The sequence below is a fragment of the Aquarana catesbeiana genome, linkage group LG05 (assembly GCF_042186555.1).
Source record: "Aquarana catesbeiana isolate 2022-GZ linkage group LG05, ASM4218655v1, whole genome shotgun sequence".
NCBI lineage: Eukaryota > Metazoa > Chordata > Amphibia > Anura > Ranidae > Aquarana > Aquarana catesbeiana.
In genome coordinates this window covers 73,718,988-73,738,814 of record NC_133328.1, presented here as the reverse complement: position 1 = coordinate 73,738,814, position 19,827 = coordinate 73,718,988, and the positions used below count along the sequence as shown (strand labels likewise).

General features: G+C 45.6%; 1 protein-coding gene across 1 annotated transcript in view; it reads right to left on the bottom strand.

Annotated features, from left to right (window-relative positions):
- The window catches only part of CCNY (cyclin Y), a 195,573-nt gene extending 179,908 nt beyond the window's left edge, over nucleotides 1-15,665 (bottom strand). The window contains exon 1 of the mRNA XM_073629888.1: nucleotides 15,252-15,665. Within this exon, the coding sequence (XP_073485989.1) occupies nucleotides 15,252-15,405 (154 nt within the window). The 5' untranslated portion in view covers nucleotides 15,406-15,665. The remainder of the gene's footprint in view (nucleotides 1-15,251) is intronic.
- Nucleotides 15,666-19,827: the final 4,162 nt, after the last annotated feature.

Genomic DNA, 19,827 nt, shown 5'->3' with positions numbered 1-19,827 from the left:
GTGATACTTAGCAGTCTGCCTGTTTTTTTTTTTTTTTGACAGCTGTGGGCTTCAACAGAGAATTCTCTGCATAGAAAGAATCGGGAAAATGCTTTGTCAAGATCGCAAGGGGGAAAAAAATTGCGATAACAATTCTTAACAATTAATCGTGCAGCTCTAGTGTAACTTTCATTTTTGCAAAAAAAAAAAAATTATTTTTTTTTTACTTAACTTTTGTTTTCAATCACAGAAGGGGATAAAAAGTCCCTGCATGTCTCCTTTGGGCTCCACTGAACGTTTTGCAATGCAGATCGCATTGCAAAACATCCTTTCCGGGCTAAGCTGGATGGGGACACAGAAAGGCAGACCTGGAAGTGACACAGACGTTGTTTCCCGAAATACAACAAAAAGGGGGGGAGAGCTGACATGTGCCCGCTCTCCTCCCTCCCCTGAAACCGCCGGCACCCCCCCATGTAGCTCCCAGGCCTGCAGATGGGCAAGTGGAGCCCGGAAAGCATCCCGGGGCACAATGGCGCGCGGGGAGGGGGGGTGCCACCAATACCAGGGGGTGCATGAACATTTGGAGGTATGGACCTGGCAGCGAAAAGGGTAACTCCACTTTCATGGGGGAGAAAACAGCAAAAAATGATGATAGCATATACAATTGCTACAGGAGTCATATTGTAATTCAGTGGTCATCAACCCTGTCCTCAGGGCCCACTAACAGGCCAGGTTTGCAAGATAACTGAAATACATCACAGGTGACATCATTTGCTGCTCAGTGATTGCAGTATTCTAGTCTGCATCTCCCCAAGGTAATACTTAAAACCTGGCCTGTTAGTGGGCTCTGAGGACAGGGTTGATGACCACTGTTGTAATTGAATGTTTTGGCAAATTACCTTTCCTGTGATTCTCTGTAAAATACAATGCAACCTGGAGGTGTTCTGTATACAGAACGAACCCCCCCCCCCCCCCCCCCAAAAAAAAAAAAACGTAATTTCCTGCTTGTGTGATTGGCCTACTGATTTTCTCAGAATTCAGCACTAAGACACAAGTCAGATTTTGGGCATCCCCTGCAACAAAATGGCATTTTTGGTGAAATAGTCACAAAGGGAAATCACGTCTAAAGGGATGCATACCCTACCACTTTCCTCATTAGTGGCAGAGTGCAGCAGCTGATTAATAATTATAAATCACTTCCATTAGATTCACTTTCCACATGGACACAGACAAACAAACAGCTATTTCTCCAGAATAGCAAAAGGCAAGACTCTGCAACAAAGTTTGTTAAAATCCTTGCATTGTACATAGATCACAAAGAGGGAAAGATTTTTTTCTAAACAAAAGTGGAGTTACTGTTTAACATAGGACAAAGCAAGATGGCATCTACAAGCCCAACAGATTGTAATGTTATGTGCAATAGCTGTTCAATTGTTGGCCCATATAGGGGTTAAAGCAGAACTCCCACCACTGATATCAAGATACAAATAACAGCCCATTAAAAGATAAATAGGAAAGCCAACTCTTCCTGCAATATTGAGCTTTAATACAGAGATTTCCCCTGCAGTACTTTGTCTTCCACTAGATGACCTCAGTCTGATGATCAGAATCATTCAACGCACTTCCTCTGAGCTCAGGTTGTTCAGGATCTGCCCCAGCCTGTGATTGAACATTGAAAGGTAAAAGCAGCACACTGATGAGATCATCTGTCACCCTGCTTTCTCCTCCAATGAGCATGCTTCTTGTAGGCACATAAACTGATTGGCTCCTTGTTCTGCTTTTTCCGCTCGCACTCCAGCCCTGCTGTACAGGAACTGCTACCATGCTTCAGGTTCCATCTATATTTAGTGTGTAACATAGGACATGCTGCTATTCTGCAGTCCCCACCCTCAAACTGCCCTCCTTTTCACATTTATCTCAGCGTTCTTCTCCCTGCAGCATTCTGAATATTCTTTATTTCAGCACGGCTGTGTGTGGCTCCACCTTCACAGCGGAGTCATCCATTCACTGAATTTGTGAATGAAAAACTACAAGTCCCATGTTCCAATGCAGCAAAGGGACACATTGTTCTCATTGGTCATGTCACCACACTTGCAGTCCATTTTTTACTTCATGTAGCCCCCTAACTAAAAGTGGAACTTCACTGTCTCAATCAACACTGACTAGTTGTAATCCTTATGCTGCTAGCATTAGTAAATGAACAGGAAAGTAGATCATATTTGTTTGTTTTATACTTTTTTTTTTATTTTTACATTTCTTTGGTTACTTCCGGGTTTCCAGGCCTAGGCAAATTATGTCATACATCCCAGGAGTCTTCGGGAGGGGAAAAGGGGGCTTTCTCAGCCAAGCACTCCCTCTCCTGCTTGCATGCCTGAGCTAAGGACGGGTGGATCCCAGGAAGTAAATGCTACAGGAATCATCTTGCCCTTACTCAAGATGGCCACCGCCAGAAATGCTAGCTGGTGTTGGTAATTCTCAACAAAATAAAGCAAAGAGACATGGATGGAGGGGAGGAGTTTGCTTTGATTATTAACAATGAATGAAATTGCATTTTTTTGGTTTGTGGAGCTTAGATGCAGCATAGTTCTATTTGAAGGTCTGTGCTTCCATATGGACCTAGGGCTGAAAGAGTGGCCTACAGAAGCCTGGGCATTGTAATGGACCGATCATGGCTGTAATTATTATTATTAATTAGTAAATGCCAATTTTTCCTTTTTACAGTATTGGTGCCTTTATTATTTTGCAAAAGGTGGCATTCTCCTTTAATCAGGTTCTATAAAAGAAGAGCAGAATGTTCAATAAAAGAGGTCAGCAATGTCAGATCCCTTACTTTTTCAAAAAGCAATCAGACAGGTTGCTAAACAAGTTTTTTTTTTCTTTACAAAAGGGGAATATGCCTTTAAAAGTTACACGGCCCAGAAACATGTAACAAGAAGATACGATCCTGCCCACCATGAAATGTCTGCTATAAGGAATATCACAATAAAGAATCAGAGGTTTTCATACAGTTGTATATGACGTTTTTTTCTAAATAATGCATAAATATATTTTAATTATCATGTATTTTTTATTGAACTGAAAATAAAAAAAAATAATTGCTTTTATATTTTGTTAATAAATGATCATTTTATATTGCATGTTCTAGGAATGAATGTTTACATACTGCAACTGGATGGATAGCAGCACAATGCAACAATCCAATCCGCTCTCTGGCCCTCTGATATAGAGAGGGGCCCACAATCATTAGATTAGTAATGAAGCTCAGTAATATGGATTCCAGCCAAGGATAATTATACTATAATAAAGATGACACAGGTGCAATACAATTATCTCTTTCATCCTCCTCCACTTCATGTCTGTAAATAGGAGAATTGTTTTTACATCTTCCTATTGTCATTGTAGTTACTCCTCGGCACCTTTGTATCCCTGCAGTCAGAACAAGATCATTATACAAAGGAATACAAATGCAGAGCCAATGGCCAGACTGCACTACACGTCATAACAGGACCCCAAGCTGAAACGTTACAACATTGCTGCTAGCAACCGAGCAATCTAATAATAATAATAATAATAAAAAATAACTGAATAAATAAGGACTAAGAACAGCATGGGGGATCCATGGTTAACTGTGCATCATCATAGGATTGTGCAGCTGTTAAAATGAATCTATGGTTGCTGCAACCAATCAGCTTAGCGTTACACATACATCGACCAATCACAGAAGAAATTGGTTTCATGGCATAGTAAACATAATCTTTAAGTACATGGAGAATGATAGCATACAAATATATTCTACCACACATGCTGTATCAACATTTAATTTATAATAAGGAAAGCCACACACCTGTCTATATAAGATCTTACAGCTCACAGTGCATGTGAGAGCAAATGAGAATCACAAGGTCAAAGGAAGTGCCTGAAGAGCTCAGAGACAGAACTGTGGCAAGGCACAGATCTGGCCAAGGTTACAAAAAAAATTCTGCTGCACTTAAGGCTCCTAAGAGCACAGTGGCCTCCATAATCCTTATATGGAAGACGTTTGGGAGGACCAGAACCATCCTAGAGCTGGCCGTCCGGCCAAACTGAGCTATCGGGGGAGAAGAGCCTTGGTGAGAGAGGTAAAGAAGAACCCAAAGATCACTGTGGTTGAGCTCCAGAGATGTAGTCGGGAGATGGGAAAAAGTTGTAGAAAGTCAACCATCACTGCAGCGCTCCACCAGTCTGGGCTTTATGGCAGAGTGGCCCGACGGAAGCTTCTCCTCACTGCAAGACACATGAAAGCCCGCATGGAGTTTGCTAAAAAAACACCTGAAGGACTCCAAGATGGTGAGATATAAGATTCTCTGGTCTGATGAGACCAAGATAGAACTTTTTGGCCTTAATTCTAAGCGGTATGTGTGGAGAAAACCAGGCACTGCTCATCACCTGTCCAATACAGTCCCAACAGTGAAGCATGGTGGTGGCAGCATCATGCTGTGGGGGTGTTTTTCAGCTGCAGGGACAGGACGACTGGTTGCAATCGAGGGAAAGATGAATGCGGCCAAGTACAGGTATATCCTGGACAAAAACCTTCTCCAGAGTGCTCAGGACCTCAGACTGGGCCGAAGGTTTACCTTCCAACAAGACAATGACCCTAAGCACACAGCTAAAATAATGAAGGAATGGCTTCACAACAACTCTGTGACTGTTCTTGAATGGTCCAGCCAGAGCCCCGACTTAAACCCAATTGAGCATCTCTGGAGAGACCTAAAAATGGCTGTCCACCAATGTTTACCATCCAACCTGACAGAACTGGAGAGGATCTGCAAGGAGGAATGGCAGAAGATCCCCAAATCCAGGTGTGAAAAACTTGTTGCATCTTTCCCAAAAAGACTCATGGCTGTATTAGATCAAAAAGGGTGCTTCTACTAAATACTGAGCAAAGGGTCTGAATACTTAGGACCACGTGATATTTCAGTTTTTCTTTTTTAATAAATCTGCAAAAATGTCAACAATTCTGTGTTTTTCTGTCAATATGGGGTGCTGTGTGTACATTAATGAGGAAAAAAAAATGAACTTAAATGTTTTTAGCAAATGGCTGCAATATAACAGCCATTTGGACATACAATCACCATTACCTCCGCTGTGCACAGCCTGAGGTTGTTGTTCTGGATTTTCAAGGTTTGTAGGACAGGTTTCAAGGCTGCAAATTCTGGACTTTTGCAGTACAAACAGCATTGATGAGTGTGTACATTTCACAACATCACAAACATCCACCATTCAACGTGCCACCAACACATCTCCACCATCAGCATTGTGTCTACAGAGTACGATCAGACTCTAACCACATATCAAAGGTTCCGATCTTTGGCTCATTCCTATTGGCTAAAATAACTCTATAAAATGGTCAGCGATAAACAACTGTTCCTAATCGCAGTGTCACGTGACCAGCATAGTGTTCTCCTCTACCCAACGCACAGCCCGTACATGATAAAGACTTTGCTCAGTTTTTATACATGAAAAGGAACGATAGGCAGCCAACAGAAAAGACTGTTTTCTGGCAAGTTTGGAAATCTATGAGAGTAACAATAATTGATTCTGACAGAACCCCTTTGCCCACCTAACCTTAAAGTGGTAATAAAGTCTGCTTTGCGATTTTTATCTACAGGTAAGCCTATAATAAAGCTTACCTGTAGGTAAAATGAATATCTCCTAAACCTGCACCGTTTAGGAGATATTCGCTCTTTTGGTAGCCGGTGACGTCCCCGATGCATGGGCTCTGAAGGAATGGCACGTACCCATGCCGTTCCTTCAGAGCGCTGTGCCATGGCCGTGACTCCCAATCGCATGTATCATCACAACTCAGCCATTCAAGCTGCCACAGCCCATGAAACCTTAAAGAGAGACCGGGGGAAGATGGAAGCTCTGTCATTGGTGACAGCACACCCCTGGAGGGCTTCATTCTAAGGTAAGTATTTTATAATGTGTTAGTATGTGGTGCATACTAGTACATTATGCCATCGCCTTGCAAGGGATTTTTTTTTTTTAATGCCGCTGTTTACTACCCTTTTAAAATGAACCTAAAGCCAAAGATTTTTTTTTCCATTTTTGAATACAGCAAGGGAGAGGCCAATTTTTTTTCTGTGCCCCATTGAGGGGAATTTCCCTTCACTTCCTGTCCGATAGACATAACAGGCAGTGAGAAGAAGTCCCATCAAAGTGAGGGCAATCCCTGGTTGTCCACATTGGAAGATTTCTCCTCTATTCCTACTTTGGTGACAACCCAAAATTTCTCTCACTTATGTGAGAACGGTCAAAAAGACAAATAAAGGGGGTACATTTCCCTAACAGGGAGACTATCCAAAGCCAAAAAATAATAATTTTGGCTTTAGTTTTCCTTTACCATGGCCCAATCTTTCTCCAAACATTTCCAGCAACACACAGGCTGTGTACATTAAAACACAACTAAACATTAGGTTTAATTCAGCAAAATAGTTTCCAAGTTCATCAAAATGTGTACAAACTTTTACAGTATATTTTCTTTAGAAAGCAGTCACAGGCTCAGTGTAAAAGTCTTTCCCCTGCTGGAATGCTGCAGTGAAGGTCCCTTGCTCTCTTTGTGGAAGCAATGGTCTCTCTGCCGAGGTCCAACATGCCCCCTCTCCCTGCTGAGTAAGGCTGACCATACTCAGTCTATACCAGGGATATGCAATTAGTGGACTTCCAGCTGTTGCAGAACTACAAGTCCCATGAGGCATAGCAAGACTCTGACAGTGACAAGCATGACACCCAGAGGCAGAGGCATGATGGGACTTGTAGTTTTTCAACAGCTGGAGGTCAGCTAATTGCATATCCCTGGTATATACTGTACAATCCAATTAGATCCACCATCAACTATAAATTAAGGGCCCAGATCGTATTGTGTATGGTCAGCTTTAAAGTGGTTGTAAACCCTTACATATACCCAGTGAAGTAACTGGCCTCAGGTAATACACAGAATTTAAACAAATCCTCCTACATAAGTTGTATCTGTTTATCTGCAACCTTCTGTTTTCTACATCTGTTCAAAGCGCTGAATTTTAAAGCCTGTCTGAGAGTTCAAAAAAAAAAAGGGGGCGGAGAGCTGAAGATACACCCTGCACAGCTCAGTGAGGAAAGTTCTGAGAGCTGATTGGAGGGAAGGGACACTCCTCTCTTCGTACAGCACACAGGAACAGAGCTGAGGCTGTCAATCACAGACTGTGCCCTCCCCTGTCACCATTTTTCTCTTGGTGTCAGGAAAACTTTTTAGAAGGTAATCATGGAAATAGCAGAGGAATGGGGTAGCAGACAGAAATGACACTTAGGGCACTTTTACAGTGGTTTGCTTGTGACACAATAACGCTTAGTGGGGGCGTTTCTGAAGCAGTTCCTATTCATTTCAATAGGGAGGCGTATTTTTGGTGCGTTTTTTGTAGCTTCCCAAACGTTCCAAAGATGCTGCAAGCAGGATTGTTTTCACCGAGAAGCATTTTTTCTTGAGCTTTTCAGGCAAAGGCGCTTATAAAACTCAGTGTAAAAGGGCCCTAAGTGCTCCTAACTGAGACAAGCACACATTGTAGAAGGATAAGCTTTGTTCATATTTCATGTCTGAGGTTTACAACCACTTTAACCTCTTCCGGACCGCCCCACGTATATATACTGCGTCAGGGCAACCCTCCTGGGCAAAATCACGTCAGTGGGTCCGGCGAACCTGATCGTTCCTGAGAGAGGCAGAAGGGTGGTCTGCCTATGTAAACAAGGCAGATCGCCATTCTGTGAGAGGGGAAGATGGAGATCCTGCGTTTCTGCTAAGCAGGAATAGGGATCTCTGTCTCCCCCCCCAGTCAAAGCATCCCCCACAGAATCGCCCCTGATGTTAACCCCTTCCCTGCCAGTGTCATTAATACAGTGACAGTGCATTTGTTTTAGCACTGATCACTGTATTGGTGTCATTGGTCCCCAAAAAGTGTCACTTAGTGTCAGATTTGTCCGCCGCAATGTTGCAGTCCCGCAAAAAAAAAAAAAATAATAAAATTGCTGATCACCGCCATTAATAGTAAAAAATTTCAGAAATCTATCCCATAGTTTGTAGACGCTATAACTTTTGCGCAAACCAATCAATATACACTTATTGGGATTTTTTACCAAAAATATGTAGCAAAATACATATTGGCCTAAATTTATGAAGAAATTTGATTTTTTTACATTTTTTTCATTGGATATTTTATAGTATAAAGTATTTTTTTTTATTTTAAATTGTCAAACTTTTTTTGTTTATAGAGCAAAAAATAAAAACTGCAGAGGTGATCAAATACGGCCAAAAGAAAGCTCTATTTGTGGGAAAAAAGGACATCAATTGTATTTGGGTACAGTGTCGCACAACCGCGCAATTGTCAGTTAAAGCGGGGTTCCACCCAAATTTTGAACAATATCTGTATGTATTCTCTTCCTTGCCTAGATGCTGACATGCCGTTTAATAAAATGTAAATTGCCGTAATTACCTTTTATTTTTCTATTCTTCTTTGCACTTCCTGGTTCTCCTCCCTTGGGAGTAGGCGTGTTTCTAGCCTCTCCCAGACTCCTGGGAGCTAGTCTCAGGCTTCCCAGAATGCCACTGAGCATGTGCGGGAATGAGCGGTGAATGCTGGGAGCACAGCATTCACCACATCCAGGAAATAAATGCTTGTGGGCTTCAAATGCCCACAATGAAGATGGAAACCGCCTGCAGTGAATAATATAAGTTATTCTTTCTGACGAAATCTGACACAGGCGGACATATTACACACAATATGTGAGTATGTAATGCTGAGAAGAAAAGTTTGTGAATTAACTCAAAAAAAAAAAAAAACGATAGATAGGTGGACCCCCGCTTTAAAGTACCGTATTGCAAAAAATGGATTTGGGGGGGATCCCATGAACATGTTAAACTTATAGCTTATGCTCCAAACTGGGGGGGGCATGGTGTTGGACCTCTACAGAGAGACCTCTGCATAGAACAAATCTGTAGACCATCACAACTAATCAGAAACAGGATTTAGAAACCTTAATCGGACAGACTCAGATAAAGATAGAGGAACACAAGGCAAATATAAATTCTAAAGTCCTTCCACAATGCTTTCCAATGTAAAGCAACATTCGCTGCCAATTACTTAGAGGGATGGAGAAGCAGCGATGGGCTGGGGAGGGGGCAAAACAGATCCATTGCAGAATGAAAAGCCTAAAGCATCCTGAGCATCCATGATCCATTCTCCATCAATCACATACAGAGCTGGTTAAGTGCTCCAGTCTGGGTCACTTGGATGTAATTGATGTGTGATTGAATGAGAGATGACGATAGTGCTTGGCTTCCTCATCACAAAGGACAGTGCGGTCCGGGCACACCGCATGTCCTCACCCACCACCACCTACTGCTCAGGAGAGGTTCTGCAGCAGCTGTGCGCTGTTAATAAAAGAAAGTCGTGGGTGAACGTTTTTAGCAGTTTCACCCATCTGTACACTTCACTACATACGAGACGCCCACTGCCACGCACTGCGCTGCCAGAAAAGGTGGGATGTTTCTTCTGTTAAAAAAAAAAAAAATACAACCTGCCAATCAGTCCCTGGGTTCAATCCGTAGGCACCAAAGCTCAGCGTCAAGATGACCCCAACCTACAACTGGTGGCTAATTGTGGTCATACACAGAACGATTTTATATAAGATCAGACTGTCAACTGATTTAGAGCTCATTCATGCTAACAGTTGAGCCGCGTTTTTTATGCCCCCCCCCCAACCACTTCCCCTTTAGCTCAGTAGTGGGCAAGCTGCAGCCCTCCAGCTGTTGTGGAACTGCATATTCCACAAGGCATCACAAGATTGGCAGTCACAAGCATGACTCTACATATTCCACAAGACTGCTGGCAGTTACAAGCATGACTCTACGGGGCTGATTTACTTGCAAAATCTGGTGCAGCTCTGCGTGGAAACCAATCAGCTTCCACGTTTTTTTTTTTTAAAAGCTTAACCCCATTGGCGCCGGGCGCACAGGCCATGTGCGCTCCCGCTACAGTTACTGTTACTGGCGCCTTACCGAAAGCTCCCAATCGCTACTTGCAGTCCAGAGTTTTCCGATCGTGTGACCGCCATGACAGCAGTCACATGATCCTAAACCTCTTAAAGGGGCCAAAAGGCGCTGATGCTAAGAGGTTAATTGAACAAGCTGAAGTTAGAAGCTGATCGGCTGCCATGCACAGCTGCACCAGATTTTCCACTCTCCAGTTTTAGGCTGGCCATACATTATACAATTTTCTTATTCAATTTTTCTTTAGATTTACCAAAACCATATAATATGAGGTCAAACCTAAACACTTTCAATGTGTATGCAATCAGGCAGGCTCTTGCACTACATAGTTGAAGGTAAATCTAAAGAAAATTGAATAAGAAAATTGTATAGTGTATGGCCAGCCTTAGTTAGGCCTGATTCACACCTATGCATTTTTAGTGCTTTTTGCATTTTGCAGATTTGCACTACAGAACATGTTCCATAGGAAACCATGTTAAATGGACTGTAGTGCAAATCTGCAAAATGCAAAAAGCACTAAAAATGCATGTTGCTTTTGAGCGTTTCTGCAGTGTTTTTGTGATGCTTGCCACGTTTTTGAGCAGCGTTTTTGCCGCGTTTTGCATTTTTTGTCTTTTTTTACAGTTTTTTTTAGCCTGTATACAGTTTAAAAAAAAAAAAACGTCAAAAACGCCGCAATAACGCTGTAAAAATGCTGCACTTGCGTTTTTGATGCTGGTCCATTGAATTCTATTACATGCGAAACGCTGCATTTTGCATGAAAAAAAGTCCCTGACCCTTTCCAAAAAACGCAGAGGTACAAAAAGGCATTGCTGTGAACATGTTCCATAGGAACCCATGTTAAAAAATTCCCATGCATTTCAGCAAAATGCATCAAAAAACGCGCTAGTGTGAATGGAGCCTAAATCAACCACTACATGTCCCATGAGGCATCTCAAGACTGACAGTTATAAGCATGACTCCCATGAATGATGGGACTTGTAGTTCTGCAGCAGCTGGAAGGCCGCAGGTTGCCCCCCCCCGCTTTAGCTGCAGAGGCAGCAGCCGGGGGTGTACACATTCCACATATGATGCTTTGCAGCAGGAATTATATCCCTTGGCACCTTCGGCGGGTATTACACTCGCCAAGCAAGACCCATCTAAGCACCCTGCAACAATGCGCAATACACACGGTTGCAGTGCGCTAGTGAGGAGTTCAAAGGGTTAAAGCAGGCAGGCAGTGAGGAGGTGATACAACACCTCTTCACTGCCTGTCAAATACACTCTGAAGAGCGATCTGAAGGCAGATTGCTCTTCAGAGATCAAAGCGCTCATAAACATATTCATAAGATACAATCATAAGATAAAAAATGATCATTCGATGAGCCAAACACTTACAATCACATCAATCTATATTTCTATGATAGGATCTTCCATCTAGACCGATTAGAATAATTTTGATAAAATTGATTGATGACTCAATATGTGTCTTTTCAATCATTCATAGATTTAATAATATGTTCTGATTCTGTAAAGAATATTTCAATTTCGATTGTTATGTGTATGGCCGCCAGAAACAGAGGCTCAATGCAAATTCCTATGCCCACCAGAATGGGGACGATATTGAACATTCAGCACATGGAAGCAGCTAAGTGAGCCATTCTTTGAGGCACTCAGCTCTGACACTGAACATCCCACTAAATAATACAGCTTTGCCTGGCAAGAATCCTTCCAAGATACCTCTGAATGGCCAGCTGATCATGGCAGGAACGATCCCACCGGTTGTAGATACATTACTAAATTTACCATCATGTGTATGAGAACTGATAAGAAGCTCCAAACCAAAGCTGTCCAAGACATTTACCATAATCATGAATACTTTTCTAAAAAAGACAACCTTAGCAATTGTGATAGCTGCATGTTTTCACCCATCAGGAATTTCCAAGATAAACATTCAATACTAAACAAAGAAAACTGAAAGCCAGATGTGGCTCATGAGCAACTGGTTGGGGATCCCCCTGTATGGAGGCAATGATGACTATAATGTTCAGGGGGAGTATATGGTCCCAATATCAGAAGAAACAATGATCACTGTAGGTCCCGGGGGTACCATGTGATTTTTCTGCCAGTGATGGTCCCTCCCTCTCTCTCTCTCTCTGTTCAACATGGTAGTTATGTGCCACTCTTGAAGTAGATGCCATTTTATGTGTTGGAATAGTGCCCAATGTCTGAGCACCCCTTATTGTGGGAGAAGCCCCTCGCTGTCTCAGAAAATGCAATAGTCAGTATGTCACCGAGGGAGTAATGTGTGCCCTTCTCCATCTCTCTCCACCATAGGATTGGTATGTGCCCTCCCCAACAGAACCCCCTCTATCGGCAAATGCTAGGATGACTCAGGATTATGGGTGTCCCCCCTGGCAGTGCACGGCTCTGATTTGCTGCCAATGCCAGCCTTGATATGTGCCATCACTGGCAGTGCAAGGGTTAGTGGTATGTGTGCCTGAAATGATGTGTTCCCTGTCTGTGCCAGAGCAAAAACCATTGCGTGTGCCAGTGTCAGAGTATAACCACTGTGTGAATAGAAGCCCTCTGTGTCTCTGCCAGGGGAACAGTAATCGGCCCCCTATAAGCCATGTGTGCCCTTCTAGCAGAGGAAGTCTCTCCTTACTGAAGCAATCAATGTGCAGGGCATCTATAGAGACCAGTGTGTGTGCTCCATCAGTGCAATCATCAGTGTGCCCTCCATGGCAGTGTCAGGATTTGTACCACCTATGGGTAGTGTGCCCCCCAGTGCAATGATCCATGTGCCCTCCATGGCAGTGCTGGGGTGTGTGCCCCCCAGTGCAATGATCAGTGTGCCCTCCAACGCAGTGCCAGGTTTGTACCATCCATGTGTAGTATGCCCCCCAGTACAAAGATCAGTGTGCCCTCTCTAGCACAGACAGGGTTAGCCCTGTCTGTGCCACTTATGGGCGTTGTGTATAATATTCAATTCTAAATAACTAAATCCTAAAATAGATCTGATTATCCCAAACTGATAGAGTGCTCTAAATAGTATACTATAGTATATTGTATATCACAACAGCTCCACCCAAAACCAAATGCTCTTTTGTCAAATATATTTCAAATTGCAACATATAAATCATAATCTGATCCAATAAATAAAGTCCAAACGATATCAGGCTTCAGTTCTGGGTGGAGTTAGTGTGATACGGGTGTTTTGGGTGGGGTGGGTGGCAATGATACATGCTTCCTCTTTAGCACTGGCAGAATTCTCTGTGTACCCTATAGGCAGCGTGTGCCCTTCATTTCAGCGGCAGCGATGCCTGTACCATCTATGGGCAGTGTATGCCCTCTCAGTGCAGTGATCAGTGTGACCATCCTGGCACTGACAGAATCTGTACCATCTATGAGAAGAGTGCCATATCAGTGTAGTGAACACTATGCCCACCTGTAATGCCGCGTACACACGATCGCACTTTCCGTCAGAATAGACTCCGACAGAGTTCTGCTGAAACGGCTTGCCTACACACAATCACACCAAAGTCCATTCATTTAGAATGCGATGACGTACGACGGGACTAGAAAATTGAAGTTCAATAGCCAGTAGCCAATAGCTGGCCTTGCGTCATTTTTGGTCCGTCGGACTAGCATACAGACGAACAGTTTTCCTGATAGGAATCGAGTCCGTCTGAAAGATTTGAAACATGTTCTATTTCTAGGTCCGTCAGAATTTTAGAAAGAAAAAGTCCGATGAAGCTCACACACAATCGGAATGTCCGATGAAATCATTCTGTCAGACCTTTTCTGACGGAAAGTCCAGTCGCGTGTACGCGGCATTATGGGGCAGGATCTGTACCACCTATGGTAGTGTATGCCCCATCACTGCAAACATCAGTGTGCCCTCTATGGATTTGGCTGGGGTAGCAGGATCTGTACCACCTATGGGTCGTGTCTGCACTCCCTGCCTGGTGCAGGGCTATCGGTATATCTGCCACCTATGGGTAGTGTATGCCCTATCGGTGCAATGAACAATGTGCCTTCCCTGCCAGTTGCAGGGATAGTTTTTGCCACCTACAGGTAGTGTATGCCCTATCAGTGCAATGATCGGTGTGTCCACCTTGGCAGTGGCAGGCTATCAGTGTCTGTACCAGCATTGGGCAATGTGTACCCTCCCTGTAAGTGTGAGGATCAATGTACTCTTCCTGGCAGTGATAGGGTTAACAACAGGTGTACCACCATTCATGGCAGTGACAGTGCCACCACTATGCAATGTTTGCCCTCCCTGGCAGTAGAGGTATCAGTGCATGTACCCTAAATGGGTAGTGTGTGCCCCATCAGTGCAATCATTAGGGCGCCCTCCCTGACAGTGGCAGTTATCAGTGTATGTTTCACCTTATTGAGCAGTGACAGTGCCACCTATGGGCTGTGTGTGTGGCCTACCTGGCAGTGGCTGGGGTAGCAGTGTCTCTACCATCTATAGGTAATGATTGGTGGGATTCTATGCCCCCACTGGGCAGTGTGTGGCCCCCTGGCAGAGATCCCTGTGCACCCACTGGATAGTGTGCCCCCTGGCAGGAATCCCAGTGTCCCCATTGGGCAGTGCCCTCTGGCAGGGATCTCTGTGGCCCCATTGAACAGTGTGCCCCCTGGCAGGGATCCCTGTGCCCCCATTGGACAGTGTGCCCCCTGGCAGGGACCTCTGTGCTCTCATTGGACAGTGCGCCCCCTGCAGTGATCCCTGTGCCCCCCATTGGACAGTGTGCCCCCTAGCAGGGATCCCTGTGCCCCCATTGAACAGTGTGCCCCCTAGCAGGGATCCCTGTGCCCCCCATTGAACAGTGTGCCCCCTGGCAGGGATCCCTGTGCCCTCCATTGAACAGTGTGCCCCTTGGCAGGGATCCCTGTGCCCCCCATTGGACAGTGTGCCCCCTAACACGGACCTCTGTGCTCTCATTGAACAGTGTGCCCCCTGGCAGGGATCCCTGTGCCCCCTAACAGGGACCTCTGTGCTCTCATTGGACAGTGTGCCCCCTGGCAGGGATCCTTGTGCCCCAATCGGGCAGTGCCCCTAGCAGGGATCCCTGTGCCCCCCATTGAACAGTGTGCCCCCTGGCAAGGATCCCTGTGCCCCCCATTGGACAGTGTGCCCTCTGGCAAGGATCCCTGTGCCCCCCATTGGACAGTGTGCCCCCTGGCAGGGATCCCTGTGCCCCCCTTGGGCAGTGCCTCTTACCGTCGATGTTCTCCCGATCACTGATGTGTTGTAGATTACAGCCGGTGTCCTCCCTGCTGAGGTCCTGCTCCGGCCGGTAGGACTCCAGCCTGGAGTGGGCATTTCTCCGCAGCTTGGGGCTGGAGGAGACACAGCAGGACGTGGTGTTCCCCATACCGGACCGATGAGAGGGGAGATCCCCCGCTGTGTGCAGATCCCGGGCGCCGCTAGCAGGACATGTCCATCCGATCACACAATGATAGCGGAGCCCCCACAATACATCCGACACCCGGCCATCCCCCCCACACTACCGACCAGCATCTCCCCGATCTCTGTCCCCGGTACACAGCGACTCCTCCCCCGATCCTCCCCAGACCTCCGCACACAGCCCGGGGCTGTCACTGCTAAAAGGTTCCGGTTCAAAGGGGGAGCTGAGGAGGAGGAAGGGAGCCGAGCGATCATTATTATTATTATATATGTCTGTCTATGGGAGAGCTGTGCCCTGTATATAGAACAATGCCCGCCATAGAGAGCTGTGCCATCTATATATAGAACAATGCCCGGCCATAGAGAGCTGTGCCCTGTATATATAGAACAATGCCCGTCCATAGAGAGCTGTGCCCTGTATATACAGAACAATGCCCGTCCATAGAGAGCTGTGCCCTGTATATACAGAACAATGCCCGCCATAGAGAGCTGTGCCATCTATATATAGAACAATGCCCGGCCATAGAGAGCTGTGCCCTGTATATATAGAACAATGCCCGTCCATAGAGAGCTGTGCCCTGTATATATAGAACAATGCCCGTCCATAGAGAGCTGTGCCATCTATATACAGAACAATGCCCGGCCATAGAGAGCTGTGCCATCTATATACAGAACAATGCCCGGCCATAGAGAGCTGTGCCCTGTATATACAGAACAATGCCCGGCCATAGAGAGCTGTGCCCTGTATATACAGAACAATGCCCGGCCATAGAGAGCTGTGCCATCTATATACAGAACAATGCCCGCCATAGAGAGCTGTGCCATCTATATACAGAACAATGCCCGGCCATAGAGAGCTGTGCCCTGTATATATAGAACAATGCCCGTCCATAGAGAGCTGTGCCCTGTATATATAGAACAATGCCCGGCCATAGAGAGCTGTGCCCTGTATATATAGAACAATGCCCGTCCATAGAGAGCTGTGCCCTGTATATACAGAACAATGCCCGGCCATAGAGAGCTGTGCCATCTATATACAGAACAATGCCCGGCCATAGAGAGCTGTGCCATCTATATACAGAACAATGCCCGCCATAGAGAGCTGTGCCATCTATATACAGAACAATGCCCGTCCATAGAGAGCTGTGCCCTGTATATATAGAACAATGCCCGGCCATAGAGAGCTGTGCCATCTATATACAGAACAATGCCCGGCCATAGAGAGCTGTGCCATCTATATACAGAACAATGCCCGTCCATAGAGAGCTGTGCCCTGTATATACAGAACAATGCCCGTCCATAGAGAGATGTGCCCTGTATATACAGAACAATGCCCGTCCATAGAGAGCTGCGCCCTGTATATACAGAACAATGCCCGGCCATAGAGAGCTGTGCCCTGTATATACAGAACAATGCCCGGCCATAGAGAGCTGTGCCCTGTATATACAGAACAATGCCCGTCCATAGAGAGCTGTGCTCTGTATATACAGAACAATGCCCGTCCATAAAGAGCTGTGCTCTGTATATACAGAACAATGCCCGGCCATAGAGAGCTGTGCCCTGTATATAGAACAATGCCCGGCCATAGAGAGCTGTGCCCTGTATATAGAACAATGCCCGTCCATAGAGAGCTGTGCCATCTATATACAGAACAATGCCCGGCCATAGAGAGCTGTGCCCTGTATATACAGAACAATGCCCGTCCATAGAGAGCTGTGCTCTGTATATACAGAACAATGCCCGGCCATAGAGAGCTGTGCCCTGTATATACAGAACAATAGAGAGCTGTGCCCTGTATATAGAGAACAATGCCCGGCCACAGAGAACTGTGCCCTGTATATACAGAACAATGCCGGCCATAGAGAGCTGTGCCCTGTATATATAGAACAATGCCCGCCATAGAGAGCTGTGCGCTGTATATAGAAAACAATGCCCGGCCATAGAGAGCTGTGCCCTGTATATAGAAAACAATGCCCGGCCATAGAGAGCTGTGCCCTGTATATATAGAACAATACCCGGCCATAGAGAGCTGTGCCCTGTATATACAGAACAATGCCCACCATAGAGAGCTGTGCCCTGTATATACAGAACAATGCCTGCCATAGAGAGCTGTGCCCTGTATATAGAAAACAATGCCCGGCCATAGAGAGCTGTGCCATCTATATACAGAACAATGCCCGGCCATAGAGAGCTGTGCCATCTATATACAGAACAATGCCCGGCCATAGAGAGCTGTGCCCTGTATATACAGAACAATGCCCGGCCATAGAGAGCTGTGCCCTGTATATACAGAACAATGCCCGGCCATAGAGAGCTGTGCCATCTATATACAGAACAATGCCCGCCATAGAGAGCTGTGCCATCTATATACAGAACAATGCCCGGCCATAGAGAGCTGTGCCCTGTATATATAGAACAATGCCCGTCCATAGAGAGCTGTGCCCTGTATATATAGAACAATGCCCGGCCATAGAGAGCTGTGCCCTGTATATATAGAACAATGCCCGTCCATAGAGAGCTGTGCCCTGTATATACAGAACAATGCCCGGCCATAGAGAGCTGTGCCATCTATATACAGAACAATGCCCGGCCATAGAGAGCTGTGCCATCTATATACAGAACAATGCCCGCCATAGAGAGCTGTGCCATCTATATACAGAACAATGCCCGTCCATAGAGAGCTGTGCCCTGTATATATAGAACAATGCCCGGCCATAGAGAGCTGTGCCATCTATATACAGAACAATGCCCGGCCATAGAGAGCTGTGCCATCTATATACAGAACAATGCCCGTCCATAGAGAGCTGTGCCCTGTATATACAGAACAATGCCCGTCCATAGAGAGATGTGCCCTGTATATACAGAACAATGCCCGTCCATAGAGAGCTGCGCCCTGTATATACAGAACAATGCCCGGCCATAGAGAGCTGTGCCCTGTATATACAGAACAATGCCCGGCCATAGAGAGCTGTGCCCTGTATATACAGAACAATGCCCGTCCATAGAGAGCTGTGCTCTGTATATACAGAACAATGCCCGTCCATAAAGAGCTGTGCTCTGTATATACAGAACAATGCCCGGCCATAGAGAGCTGTGCCCTGTATATAGAACAATGCCCGGCCATAGAGAGCTGTGCCCTGTATATAGAACAATGCCCGTCCATAGAGAGCTGTGCCATCTATATACAGAACAATGCCCGGCCATAGAGAGCTGTGCCCTGTATATACAGAACAATGCCCGTCCATAGAGAGCTGTGCTCTGTATATACAGAACAATGCCCGGCCATAGAGAGCTGTGCCCTGTATATACAGAACAATAGAGAGCTGTGCCCTGTATATAGAGAACAATGCCCGGCCACAGAGAACTGTGCCCTGTATATACAGAACAATGCCGGCCATAGAGAGCTGTGCCCTGTATATATAGAACAATGCCCGCCATAGAGAGCTGTGCGCTGTATATAGAAAACAATGCCCGGCCATAGAGAGCTGTGCCCTGTATATAGAAAACAATGCCCGGCCATAGAGAGCTGTGCCCTGTATATATAGAACAATACCCGGCCATAGAGAGCTGTGCCCTGTATATACAGAACAATGCCCACCATAGAGAGCTGTGCCCTGTATATACAGAACAATGCCTGCCATAGAGAGCTGTGCCCTGTATATAGAAAACAATGCCCGGCCATAGAGAGCTGTGCCCTGTATATAGAAAACAATGCCCGGCCATAGAGAGCTGTGCCTTTTATATATAGAACAATGCCCGTCCATAGAGAGCTGTGCCCTCTATATACAGAACAATGCCCGGCCATAGAGAGCTGTGCCCTGTATATAGAACAATGCCCGTCCATAGAGAGCTGTGCCCTTTATATAGAACAATGCCCGGCCATAGAGAGCTGTGCCCTTTATATAGAAAACAATGCCCGGCCATAGAGAGCTGTGCCTTTTATATATAGAACAATGCCCGTCCATAGAGAGCTGTGCCCTCTATTTACAGAACAATGCCCGGCCATAGAGAGCTGTGCCCTGTATATAGAACAATGCCCGGCCATAGAGAGCTGTGCCCTTTATATAGAAAACAATGCCCGGCCATAGAGAGCTGTGCCTTTTATATATAGAACAATGCCCGTCCATAGAGAGCTGTGCCCTCTATATACAGAACAATGCCCGGCCATAGAGAGCTGTGCCCTGTATATAGAACAATGCCCGGCCATAGAGAGCTGTGCCCTTTATATATAAAACAATGCCCGGCCATAGAGAGCTGTGCCATCTATATACAGAACAATGCCTGGCTATAGAGAGCTGTGTCCTGTATGCAGAGAACAATACCCGGCCATAGAGAGCTGTGCCCTGTATACAGAGAACAATGCCCGACCATAGAGAGCTGTGCCCTGTAT